This window comes from Seriola aureovittata, chromosome 3, assembly GCF_021018895.1.
Source record: "Seriola aureovittata isolate HTS-2021-v1 ecotype China chromosome 3, ASM2101889v1, whole genome shotgun sequence".
NCBI classification, from domain to species: Eukaryota; Metazoa; Chordata; class Actinopteri; order Carangiformes; family Carangidae; genus Seriola; species Seriola aureovittata.
This window is the reverse complement of record NC_079366.1, coordinates 10,408,564-10,422,057: the sequence shown is the minus strand read 5'-3', so window position 1 is coordinate 10,422,057 and position 13,494 is coordinate 10,408,564. Positions and strand designations below refer to the sequence as shown.

Here is a 13,494-nt window from a genome sequence, read left to right as displayed (position 1 = left end):
AGGGCCCGGTTTTTCAAAACACTACACACAATTAGCAGAACACCTCAGATCCTTTGCAAAATGAAACACTGTTGTAAAAAATATACACTAATTTATAAAAACTATATTTTGTTACCATGTGAAACACACATGTTTCATATGACTTAATTCTGTTTGAACCAGCTACACACTGCTGTGCTTAACCTGAAACACTTTTAGCAATTATACTTCTCAGTGATTAGGGCACTGTAGGTGAAGTACACAGAGGCAGAAGTATATGCAGAAGTGCAAATATACAATAAATTCACCAAACACTACACAAGACCAACGCTGCAGACTGATTAAACTATCATTTATTTTTCTCCATATACCCAAATCAACATGTCAACATGGAGAATCACAACAAAACATGTCCCAGTTTTCATGCTACTACAGCAGTGTGCATAACACTGTAAGCTCAGCAAATATCAGACAAACATAAAATATGTTCTTCTCCTCCGCCGTGGATTCCCCCTCTCACCCTCACTCTTCTTCTTCTTCTGACTCCTTCCATTTTGGTTGAAGACAGATGTGAACTCATGTGCTGCATTTTTATAGTGCTTAAACCTGATTGGTGTGTCTACAATTAAGCAATTATGTGTTTGCGCACCTGATGGCTGTGTTTAACCAATTGGCTCATAGGTGTGGTAGTTTGACAGTCAGTGCTTTGGAGTTGCAAGGAAGTGACATCATGATATACTTCTGTGTCTAAAGTATACAAGTGTGTGTATTGTTTTGCAAAAAGAGTGAGGCTGACATTGTGCTTATAGTGGTGCAAATCTGGGCTGATGTTTTGCTCGGTGAGGGTCAGGTTTTGATAATTGTGTAATACTTTTTAATTTTAGTGTTTATGCAATCGAAAAAAAACTGTAATTCTTTTCAAAAACAGTACTGCAGCCCCACAGTGACTCAGGGAGCTCTGTTTATCTTGTGGGTGTGTGGGGAGGTTAAGTTTGAGTTCGGACTCAGATCACTGAGAACTTGATATGAACCTCTTCCTCAAATCATGTTCTCAGATTCTATCTCTATCTGTGCGTGCGTGTGTGTGAGTGTGTGTGTGTGTGTGTGTGTGTGTGTGTGTGTGTGTGTGTGTACTTAATGCAGGTATATGGTGGTGGTTGGTTAAAAGTTTTATTTTTTCACTATAATCAATCACAGACACTCATGAAAAACACAAAAATACCCAGGGGAAGAAAATCTCTATATTTACAATTTTATTTTATTTCGGTAAAATCTAAAATCTTCTGGACATGATGTATAACCTTCATAAATTATTTTTTTAAAGGGGTTATTTACCTCTTTCACATATATCTGTCCTGTATGAACTAAACAATTAAGTCAGAATTATTAAAATATTTCATATAAAACAACCTCTGAATTTAGTCTTAGAAATATATGTGAGGTGGGTACATTATTGTGGTTTAGCATAACATAGCTGCACATAACTGAAGATGATCATCACTCAGTTCAGTCATTACAAAAGACTGCTGATTCATCTGTTGACATGGCTGCAATGGTGGAGTATGTGACTTCTGCAGGGCGGGGTGTAGCAGTGCTGCAGTCTGTGTGTTTGTTGAAGCTGACGGTGGAGTAAAAGAGGCCGACTGGTTGATTCTGGACGTCTGACGAAATGGAAGAACTGTCCGTGGGGTCTCTGCTCGCATCTTGGTGCTGAGCGGCTGACGACGAAGTGGTGATATGTTGTGCATCTTGATTCAGACTGGACGGTGTTGCGTAGACTGTGTCATGGTCCTTTCCTGTATTGAGAGCGAAGATACATTGACAGAGTTTTAAATCCCCTCTCATTCCTGAAGAACAATCAATATTTGTATTGCTGTAATTCTTCATTAAAAGCTGCAAACAATAAAAGTCAAATGAGTGAAGAACAACAATAAAAATACAATATACTTCTATCTATTTGATGACATTGCATCATTTTTGCATTATATCCTTCCTCAACATTTTGTTTCAAACAGTCAAGTCAAAAATAGCCCAAGTTTTTATTTTTATGGGAAAATCTGTCCAACACATGAGACACCGTATCCTAGGATGCTCGATTCGAAAGAGGAAAAACTCCCTCAAAAGATCCTTTAACTGGGGAAAAAAATGGAAGAAAGCCCGGGAAGAGCAACAGAGGAGGGAGCACTCTTCCAGGACAGACAGGCATGAGAGGGACGACGCCGAGCTCCAGTTAAGGTTGAGCATTGAGAACCGGTTCCAAACTTCAGATTCCAAAAGAATCATGAAGAAATGTTTAAGTTCCTTTTCACTGGCATTAGTTTCAGTTTCAGTACCAGGTCACACTTGGCCTATCAGTATGGTAGGTGGCAAACTTATTTTGTGCAAAGGGAGGCTGCGCTACCAACATGGTGAAACACCTTTGCAAGCATCGTGTGCAAATTAACAAAGTGAACGGTTTTTGGCCCGTTGTGCCGTTCTCTCTTTCCCTCTCCACTACTTTACTGTCACAGCACACTATTGTCACAGGGTTTGAGTTTTGTATATTGGTCCCTCGGTTTGGTTGCGATTGTACTCATTGTGTACAACTCTGAGATACTTGTAGTTTAATTGTAATTTAATTTCATGTTACTTTTATCTTCTACATTTGATGTATTATAATAAATTAAGCTATGCAGCAGTGTTAATCACTATCTTTGAGTCCAGTGTCCAATTCTTAAAATACATCTTTGGGTGGTTGTTTCTAATGGTTGCAAAGTTGATGCCATGGATGTCTAAGGTAGTAGAGCATTATGAGGTGGCTGGCAGGTGCTCGCTATAATTTTCAGGCCTATGTGTTACTCTGGGGCACCATGTCTACGGTGTTTGGTGTGGCTGTTGTGGTGGTTCTGGGTGTTCTCGACCAATAGGTGCTTGAAATTGCCATCATATTCTGAAAATACTCTTAAATAAGTTGGTTTGTTTTATACCAGAAGAGGCGTCTCTGTTTCGATATCTGAAGAATATCAGCAGTACCATCGCCAGAGCCAGCACAAGCACCCCGAGGCCCGCTCCGATGTACACCAGCTTTTCTGAAAAACAGACACCATCACGTGTCAGTGATGATGTATCGCTCAGGACTTTGTCTCTCACACACAAACATATTTACATACAAGCAGACATTGCCTTACAAGGACGTGAAGCATTTGTATTAATTGCCTCACCTGAATTTAATTGTAGCAAGTCAGCGCTGTTTCCTTCCTCTGAAAGAAAGAAAAAAGAAAGATAGAATTATGTTAATTCTGTTCCTTGTCGTGTCTCTCAGTGTTGCAGTGTTGTGAAATACTGACCACATGTTGATAAGAGGGAAATCACCCCAAAACAAAATTGAAAAATGAAACATAACAACATCATAAAAGCTATTCATGTACAGTACTGAATCGACTCACTCTTTATGACTGTGAGGATTACTTCATTGTATGTGTCGAAACCAACTCTTTCTATTCCACACCAGTAAGTTCCCGCGTCATCCTCTGTCAGTCGAGAGATGGTCACGAAGAATGTGTTTCCTTCATCTTTAATACTGTATTTACTCCATGAACCTTTATTCTGTTCTCTGCTAGTTATTAGGACGTCTTCATTGTTACACGCTCCCTTGCAGAAATATTTGATGTTGGAAAATGCGTTTCCATGAGAGCACTCTATTGTGATATCCTTGTGAAGCACTCCTGTTAGTGACATCGCTTCAGCCTCCCATAATCCTGCACAAAACAGCAACAAAAGTCAGATTCAGTTTTCAATCAGCTGCTGAACGCATTAGTTTTTACTGCATATTTTCTGTAAGCTCTCCCGATAGACTTCGTTCTGTAAAGATGTTTTTGTTTGTTTCATTTGGATATTTTAGAGAGACACTAAGAGGTAAAGCTATGTATATTTCACAGAAAAAGCAGATGTTAGAGAAGTTGGAAAAAATTATCAGAATTTTAAGCATTACCTTTTGTTTTAGTTTTTTTTCTCAACACTGATAATCTTTTTGTGCCTTGGGAACTTCTGCTTTAAAGGTGCACTCTGTTACTTTTACTGTTGCAAAATAACCTCCTTGCAGCTCACTCAAATTGTTTTACAAGTCAACACAGTTTATGGTTGTGGCTAAAAAAACAACAGCAAGCCAGTAAGAAATACAAGGAGCTGGGAGACACTGCAGATCCCCTAATAAAAACAGGAAGGTGAGTTAAAAAGTCGACCAGAGAAAGGTAACCAACCAAAAAGACACCAAACACAGATAGAGGGAGAGGACAGAAGAGGACAGAAGAGGACAGAAGAGTAAATCTCAGTAAACGTACCTCCCTCAAGAAAGACCAAAATGATGAAAATCATCTCCATGCTACTCATAGGATTCATACGTTTTTCACTCTCTCCTTTGTCTTTTCTTATCTCAACTCTTATTTCACGTCCAAATAAACGACAGAACTGCATTTGCCGTATAGGTTCCTCTTTTTTGTTGCACTTCCTATGTTAAGTCAGCTTCCTCTCGCTCCAAAACCACTTGGAACATGTGAGAAGCATCAAAACGTCTCACCCATCTCCCGCCTGTGTCACAGTGAATGTTTAAAAGGTAATGGGACAGTAAAGAAGCGACACGGAGACACTCTCACTCTCAACCACTTGGTTTATTTTGGTGATTTTTACCATAACGCAAAGTGAGACACTAATCTTCTTGGTGGACTTTATCAGCTGACAAACGCTCTTTTCAGTCTTTTCATTGTGCCATCCAACACGGCATATTTACATCTAGACATGACAAAACACAGCAAAAAATGCACACTATTACTAGTTTACTTGCGAAAGTTCCTGAGTTGTTAACTTTTGAATTGGTTAACTCTTTAATCTACGCACAGTAAAGGATAATTCTGTTTTTTTTGAAACCTTGATGTCATTGTTGCAGTTTTGGCAACCATTCAAAACATTAATAATATTCTAATACTTTACTTGCCAAGCAGCGAGTATAAATTTATTCTGAAGGAAACAGTGGCCAAAACTTCAAAACTAGGACCCAAGTTGTAAATAAACTGAAGTTACACAGTCATTTCAACAGTTAATCTGGGGTTTGACTCCCAGATATCCATCTTTAGGACTGCTGTTTACATTAATGATGTGATAGACGTGCTCCTCCAACCGGCTGAGATCCAGATTTTGATACTGGCAGATGTTCCCTGGTATATCCACATCAACATAATCACCGAGGCCGAGGGAGACGGTGGACTCCCGGTGCTTTGAAGTGAAGTGGGAGCAGAGGTCAGGTGGTGGCGGTGCTTCGGGTGAAAGGTCAGCGCAGTCTTGAGTAAAAGAGGTGCAGCGGGGTTCAAGTTCAGTTTCCACACCGGGCATCATGGTCTCGTAGTCAGATGAAGCCTGTGGGGAGAACAGAAACTGGCTGACAGTGAACTGCTTCTTGCAAGTGTTTTCAGTGTTTCCTAGGCAATGTGTTGTTTTTAGTAGGCAAACTGAACTAAGAGTCTACAGCCAGGCTGGCAGCTCTCTGCTTTGAGCTTGATGCTATCACCAAAATGCTAACATGGTCACAATAACAAAGGGAACATACTGATGTTAAAACACATACAATGTTTACTGTGTTTGCCATCTTGGTTCAGTGTGTCAGCAGGTTAATGTGCTAATTATCAGTAAACACAAAGCAAAGCTGGAGCTGATGGGAATGTCATTACTGTTGCAGGTAATTGATCATAAAAACTAAAATTACTGGACAAATTGACCTTGGATCACCAATTCATCCTTAAGGCCAAATGAATATGTGAACCAAATTTTATGTTAATCCATCCAGTAGTCGTGGAGACATTTCAGTGTGGATCAAAGTGGAAGACTGAACGACTGACATTGCCATTGATGGTAAAAAAAAAAAAAAAGGCAAAAAAAAGACGAACCTCTCTGTTCTGGTGCGGGTCGGATCTTTGCTGTTTAACAGCCCACAGAAGACAAAGTGTAAACAGACACACAAACAGGATCGCTGCCACACACATCACTGCAGTCAGGAACAGCGGCATGTGGAGCTCTGGAGGAAAGAACGACAACTGAAGTTTACAGGGGATTCCCACACACACACACACACACACACACACACACACACACACACACACACACACAAACACATATCACTCACTGTCAACTCTGAAGTCCATTGGAAAGTAAGGCTTTACAGTATCTGAGATGTGCAAATACAAAAAAAAAAAGGAAAGTATTTATGCACACAAGTGAAAAGAGCACACAGAGAGACCTGACGTACTGATAAGATCTTACTTACTGTACTGTGTGAGATTTTCTGGAGGTTTTGCTGTTCTCAAAAGGCACAAAAAAAAAAAGACAGTTAGTTTACAGAAAGTTACATGTCCACTTTTGGAACCTGTAACACCCAAACAAAGAAGCATTTTCATAGAATAGAAAGTTCAAAAAAGAGGAACACGTACAAAATTAGAAAAAGTAGCCCGGCTCAGTTCTCATTTACAGCAAGGACTGTCATTTTTAGTTCACGATCACCATGTGGATATCTCAGGACAGAATGTCACAAATGAAAGATTTCGGTTGTAAGGGCCGGTAGATTTTGAATCAGCCCTGTTACCAAACGCAACAGCTTGCCAGAGATAGCCAGATAGACTAGACAGTATCTGTCTTGTAACATTATGTCTTTAGTAAAGTAATCAATAACCAGAATCTAGATTTATACTATATATATATATTCAGGGTGAAATATGCAAAACTGGAGACCATATATAACAATTAATAACCAGCGATCCTGTGACTGTACCTCGAGGAACATTCAGTTGTATTTTACTGATGCGATCGGTGCGTAAGCTGAGGTCCACCCCGCACAGGTATATCCCACTGTCCTCTGGGACGACTTTGTCCACCTGGATGATGATGAAGGCTCCGGTGGTGTTGTCGTACAGGGAGAAACGTCCATTTCTCTCCCACTGGTCGTGTTTGTCCGTCCGTATCAGGGGATATTCCTCGTCATCACGGTTGAAGTACTTAGTATTGTTCCACAACTCGTGTGAATATTCACATCTGAAGGAAAGTGTTTGACCCTCCACACCGGTCACAGTTTTGACACTGGTCAGCGCTGTCGGAATAAACTGTGTTAATTAGCTAACTGCGTCTATCAAAGCAGCTTAAACAGTGTAAATGCGTAGTGTACAGCTCACCTCGGATTTGTGGTAAAATGGTGATAACAGATAAAGTTGTTCTCCACGAGATCCAGCTTGCTCCCATCACTCCCAGTTTAACTTCAGGTCCCACAGTCGGATTCTCCCCCAGCTTCACAGAGAGGCAACAACCCGGACTTAAGATTCTGACTGTGTGTTAAGTCATCTGCTCTCATATCCATGTGTTTAAACCTCTTCCTCTTTCATAATCAAACCTGTCCACACATAGAAATCAACCTATGAAAGTGAAATTGTGGGGAGGTGTGTGACTCAAAAACTGACCTTAGGTGTGTCTTCATAAACTATTTTATATACACCAGCTAATCAGTTTAATCACAGTTTTTTTCTTTTATTTAGTTAAAAACCTAATGCAAGTTCAGTTTGTTCCATCCCTCCATGCCACCCCATCTTCCCCTGTAATTCACCTGTGTTATCACAAACTGTACTTATGGTATCTGGTGCCACTTCCTGCTAAGTAGGTGTGAGAGGGACAAACACAGGCCAAGGGGATTTTTCACAATGTGCCAACCCAAATTTTGTTATTGCTGACCTACAATGTATAAATAAATTATTAATTTACAATTGAAGCTGTACCAATCAATATTTTTTTTTTATTGACTATGGAACAGTGACCTTGTATAATGTGAATGGTTTCACTCAAAGAGAATAATGACCAGACTCTGCTGTTAACGGCTCTATCGTGTATCTCATTGTATTGGTTTTGGTTTTAAAGCCCATATCTTCACTGTTTTGAATTACTCTCACCACTGTCATTACAGTTGTCTCTCACCACAGCAAGAAGCTGTTTCAGTTTTTCTTTGATAAACCAACTGCTAACTGGCCAGCACTAAACAGCAGACACATACAGTTAGCAGCTAGCTAGTGAACACAGTTCTCAGGAGTTGTTAGAGACAAAAAACAGCGCTATAAGCGTGTACATATTTGTCAGGTTGCCAGAAACAAGACTCAAAATCAACTCAGATCATTTGTAAACTCTTTGTAAAGTATGCTTTATTAAGAAGTGGTACTGGTCATCATTTGTATCTTTACATGCATTATTATTAACATCTGATCTATGTAACAACAACAGGCTTCAATACTTGTTAAACATTCCAATAACAAGCACATTAACAGTGATATTTAGTAGGAACTCAAAACTTAAATGTGAAAGGTGAGTTCAGGAATGATGCCATCAGTCTTATTCTGTAAGACTGAAAGTAAGTTGAATCAGGAAGTCCACTTTTTTGTTTATTATATATATATATATATATATATATATATATATTTACATATTGTTTATGATATATATCTTATATGTCAGTGTGCAGTGCTGTCTGCTATGGTGTCTTTATTGATATAGCCACTAGGAGTAATCCTAGTCTAAACCTTTAACATAAACTTTTCAGCCCACGAATGCAGATATGTGTTTTTGACTCATCTTATTACTGCCTGGTTAAGGCCCCTTCTACATACGTGCTCTCAATAACTGCAAACACACATTAAAATAAGTATATGCATCCTGACATAATTAACCACAAACAATCATATACAATCACACACACACACACACACACACACACACACACACACACACACACACACACACACACACACACACACACACACACACACACACACACACAATCAAATGCCTCAACACAGAATGCAATCCAATGCAAGAACACTGTCATGTTACAGTTCAAAAAGAGTCTCTTGAACATTTTAAGCTTCGGCAAGATACATTTTAAAATAGGGCTACTATCAGATTGCATGATGATATTTCATTTATTATGTATAGCCGGATCTTTCCTAGTTATAAGGACTACCATCACCTTCACCATCCTTTTTCCTTCCTTTCTATTTCCTCTCCCTGTGAAGTAACTGTAAAGTAGGAAACTATAATATTCCTCTGTTTCCTTCTAACTATTCAAAGTCAGTTTGCCCACATACGATCATGCATCTATATCAAAACAAAGATAGAACATGTTTCCACCCCTCAGCTTGTCTTTGTAAATGAGGAAAATTAAGTTTTAAGTAAAAGATAAATGCTGCTTATGAGTGGACGTACAGCTCAGCTGCCCATTAATGGCCAGTTAAAATCTTTGAGATGAACTCAGACTGTTCCTGATAAATCTAAACCAAACCAAAGTGATCTGGGCTTCGACTTAGTGGAATCACTGCAGGATCTGAGGTGACTAGCAGACGCATTGCTCGTACAGCTCTCTGTAGGTTTGCTTGTAGCGTTTCCCGTTGTTGTAGGTTTATTTGAGTGTTTTCTAAGACAGCCGTCATCTGTTCTCTCAGACATTATAGGCTGCAAAGGCTTGGTGTAGATCCCTGAGGTGATACCACGGTCGTTTTGGACGTTTGCAGTTAAATATCTTTAAGCTGCAGTATCTCTTCAGTCATTTTCATAGATGTGAAGGGATATTCTACAGTCGGCCTCTGTGGAGGCATATATTGGTGGATCCTGTTGTGGGTGGCGAGAGCCAGAGGTCCTCTCGGAAAATTTTTGAATCGGCTGCACTTCTCCAATGTTATCGTACTCACAGTCGGACTGTTGGAAAGTGGCAAAGAAAAAAATCAGTTCTTTTATCTGGGCTGAAAGTAATTGACTCTATGCAGTAAAACATACATACATTTTTCATCTTAATTTATCTTTAATAATTAAATCATGAATTAAACAAAAATGGGGTAACACTTTATGTTACAGCTTCATAATCTTATTAAGATTACTATTAGGAAAATAGAAATTTCCATTAAAGAAAATCTCCACTCCAATCAAATTAATAATGAATTATAATTCATTTATTATTGTAAATGACTATTTTGAATTACATGATTACCTGTCAACAAATTTCTCATTTTGTGCATGTTAAGCTGACCTGCTGTGCACTAGATTCCAGATTATACTAGCAATTAATTGGAAGTGTACCATTTGAACAGTGTCTCTATTTTCCATTCAATCAGTAACAAGTTACATAGTTCCTTCAGGAAGCTTCTTGGAAATTATTAGGAAATAACTCAAACTTCAGACCTGTAAAATAAAGTGTTACCCAAAATTGTACCACACTTTTTCTCCATATTGATATATATCAACATATTGATATATATCAACAGCTGAGTGAATAGGAAGAACTTGACTGGATTTCTCTCCATGGGCCTTTTCCACCAACAACATTTTGTCATATCACACTAGGAAAAGCACTGGTGTAAATAATAAAATGTAGTGATGGCTGAAATCCATTCAGCTGCTTCAATTTCCAATTCCAAAGGGAATCCCATAGCAATGACTTTCTGGAGTCAGGCAGCAGAGGAGACTTCAAGAATTATATAGAGTCTCTACCGGATTAAAAAATGAGATATAACTTAGTGAGTGAGTGAGTTCAGAGGTGCTGTTAGGTAGATTCTTTTCTACCTCTGGATATATAAAGCCAGGCTAACTCTTTCTCCTTGTTCCCAGACGTTTTAGTGAGCTCAGCTAACGTCGCCTGGCTGTAGCTTTACATTTAACAAAAACACATGGTATTTCTTTTCTCGTTCAACTCTCAAGTGCAAACGTTGCTTTAAACTAAGGCAACTCTCCTGTTTGACAAAGGGGGCAGTTAGTTGTGGCTTTCGAGAAATTCAAAATAAAAAGCCATGTGATTTGATTGTCTTTTGGAAAACCCCTCTTCATATGTTGACCTCTGAAACCAGGAAAAGAAACCGGATTGTTGACATCTTAATTTAATTTGCTGTCAACAAAATCGTCACAGTTCTCTAGGAAGAAAGTTGCTGGGCTTTGAAGTGACATACTGATCTATTGATCTCCGGTTTCTGTCTCTTACCTCTCTTTCATCTGCACTGACAGAGTTTGTGCTGTTGGAGCAAAGTTGTGGTTGAGGCTTTGAACTTTGTCTGCATTTCCTGAATCTGGTTAGCAGCACCAAGACAGCCAGAATGACAACTCCGCCAACAGAAACGCACAACACGATGCCTAGCCAAAGACAAAGAAAGATGGCTGAACAATTTTACCCATCCACAATAAGTGTCAGTCGCCAGCTGATGTTCATGCACCAACTGTAAATGATTAGATAGAAACTCACTTGTGCTCATGCTCGGTTCTCCTCCATTAGTGCTGTTTGAGGCTGTAAGGCAGGGTCAATTATTACTTTCTATACATTTTATTTGTGATTTATATTTGTGAGGATTAGAATTTGATCATATTTTCTTCTTACCTGTTGACTGGTTTGTAGGGCCACTGGTGTTGTACGCTAGTTGCGTTGTGTTGGAAACATTCTGATATGTCTTTGTCGGGGAAACGTCTGGTATGACTTTTGTCTCATTTACCGTAACTGCATGGGGAACTGTGGTGGAATAAGTATTCAGATCCTTTACTTAAGTAAAAATATTAATATAACAAGATAGCTAAAAATACCACAAATCAAAGTCCTCCATTCAAAATCACAGCTAAACTTACTCAAAAAATACTTTCATACTTACTAACACACTTACATAAAGTACAAAAGTAATAATGCCATGGGAGTTATATATTATTATATATTATATTATCATATTGTTAATATTGCATCGATGCATTAACAGTAATTTACTCTCATAGCTGGTCAGGGTGGAGCTAGTTTTAACTACTTTATATACACCCCATTAGTTTAGTCCTGTGGTTCTCAACCTAGAGGACCAGTGGCGAACAGCCAATCGGGAGCATCAGGACATTTCCTGGTGACTTGAGGGTTGTTTTGGCCTTCACACTGCCAATCAACTAGACCAGCGATGATATAGCAAGCAGGACTTAGTTGACGGACCTCTTGCATCACCTGGCCTGTGTACAACGGCTACCTCGCTGAAGTACTGCAGCTCGAAGTCTGTGTCCACACCTTTGCTGCCATACCGCCTTTCTGCATGGAGTTTGCCTTTGATAATGGCCATCAACAATCCAGTGTTAATGAGCGGTCGAAAAAAGTGAAGACTTGTAACCAGAAAGCAGTCACATGATTTTGGTTTACCCTCATTCAGAGAGAAAGAGAGAGAGGGAGAGAGAGAGAGAGAGCACAATGGAAAACTGCAACCTTTCCCTTTATTGTTCTGTTAACTTGTAGACTGTGTACAGCCTACACAGGGTTTCTGTTATGACTATGTAATACACATGTAATTTCCACTTTCTCCTGTAATAACATGCAATTGCTCAGCTTTTGGGTCAGTGGCTGTGGATATGGTTAGGGTTAGGGCAAGTCTCAAGGAAATGTGTGTGTAGTTGTGTGTGAGAAAGAAAGAGAGAGAGAGAGAGAGAGAGAGAGAGAAATAACCTTGGAGATTTTGTTCAATAAAATCATAAAAGGGGAACTTGATCTTTGGTGGAACTGGAACTAATGAAAATTTATTTGTGAAGTGTAACTAGATGCCCCAACCAGAAACTACTTTTTTGTAGGGTGCCACAAGCCAAGAACGCTGGAACCCATTGGTTTAACACTGTATGCTAAAGTTAAAGCAGTACTGTGAATGTAAAATATTAATCTGAAAAGTAACTCCATCTATCAGATAAATGTTATCTAAATCTAAGGAAGAAAGGTGTAATATTTCCTTATGAAATGTTGAGGACTTGAGGTATGAAGTAGCATAAAAATTTAAATACTCAAGTAAAATACAAAAACCTCAAAAATGCACAGTACAGTATAGTATTCAATTAATGGGGTTGCATTTCACAACTGATGGGGGAACGCAGAGAAAAAAATTAAACAAAGTGTACAAATAAATCTTATTCAGAGTAATAGTGACAAACATCATGCACTTACCTTCCTTTACAGTCAAGATTACTTCAGTGTATGTATCAAAACCAGGTCTGTCCACGCCACACCAGTATTTCCCTGAATCTGACAGCTGGAGTTGATGGAAGGTCACAGTGAAGACTCTGTTCCCCGAGTCTGCCAGAGTTATCCTCCCTGACTCTGCTGTAGCACCAGATTTTACAGTAGCCAATATGTCTTCAGCCTCTTTACACTTATCTTTGCAGAAGTATTTATCATTTTTCCAGGCAAATTTGTATGAGCACTGGAATGAGACTTCTCCCCCCTCAAATCCCTCTTCGTTTATTTTGGCTCCTTCTGTCCACGTAGCTGCCATGAATACATAATGTGACAAGTTTTATAGCTCCATGAATGTTTAAATAAATGTTTAAATAAATGAATGTATGCATTTTAGGATGGCACTTACCATATAAGAGACAACAGAAGACAGAGATGGTCTTCATTCTGATTGATTAAGTGCCAGCTCTGTAGTTGTATCTCACTCTGAAGAGTCCCTGTCTTCCCCTGTGGCTTGAGTTAAC

The 13,494-nt window shown here is 39.1% G+C and overlaps 3 protein-coding genes across 4 annotated transcripts; all 3 read right to left on the bottom strand.

Moving 5' to 3' along the window:
* Positions 1-1,217: 1,217 nt before the first annotated feature.
* LOC130164297 (CMRF35-like molecule 1) lies at positions 1,218-4,449 on the bottom strand. Its single transcript, XM_056368950.1, has 5 exons — positions 4,299-4,449; positions 3,405-3,716; positions 3,180-3,218; positions 2,946-3,047; positions 1,218-1,775 (listed from the first exon to the last, which is right to left on the bottom strand). The coding sequence occupies exons 1-5, from the start codon at positions 4,429-4,431 to the stop codon at positions 1,486-1,488; spliced, it is 876 nt and encodes a 291-aa protein (XP_056224925.1). The 5' UTR covers positions 4,432-4,449; the 3' UTR covers positions 1,218-1,485.
* Positions 4,450-4,583: 134 nt separating this feature from the next.
* On the bottom strand, positions 4,584-7,508 carry LOC130164286 (CMRF35-like molecule 8). Of its 2 annotated transcripts, XM_056368928.1 has the most exons (6): positions 7,170-7,508; positions 6,773-7,087; positions 6,272-6,301; positions 6,131-6,172; positions 5,895-6,022; positions 4,584-5,367 (listed from the first exon to the last, which is right to left on the bottom strand). In XM_056368928.1, the coding sequence occupies exons 1-6, from the start codon at positions 7,234-7,236 to the stop codon at positions 5,044-5,046; spliced, it is 906 nt and encodes a 301-aa protein (XP_056224903.1). In that variant the 5' UTR covers positions 7,237-7,508; the 3' UTR covers positions 4,584-5,043. The 2 variants fall into 2 exon arrangements, with proteins under 2 accessions (XP_056224903.1, XP_056224912.1); XM_056368937.1 differs by lacking the exon at positions 6,131-6,172.
* Positions 7,509-11,202: 3,694 nt separating this feature from the next.
* On the bottom strand, positions 11,203-13,478 carry LOC130167081 (CMRF35-like molecule 5). The gene is made up of 5 exons (XM_056373051.1): positions 13,380-13,478; positions 12,962-13,282; positions 11,390-11,518; positions 11,258-11,299; positions 11,203-11,213 (listed from the first exon to the last, which is right to left on the bottom strand). Exons 1-5 carry the CDS (start codon positions 13,414-13,416, stop codon positions 11,203-11,205), a joined length of 540 nt encoding a protein of 179 aa, XP_056229026.1. The 5' UTR covers positions 13,417-13,478.
* Positions 13,479-13,494: the final 16 nt, after the last annotated feature.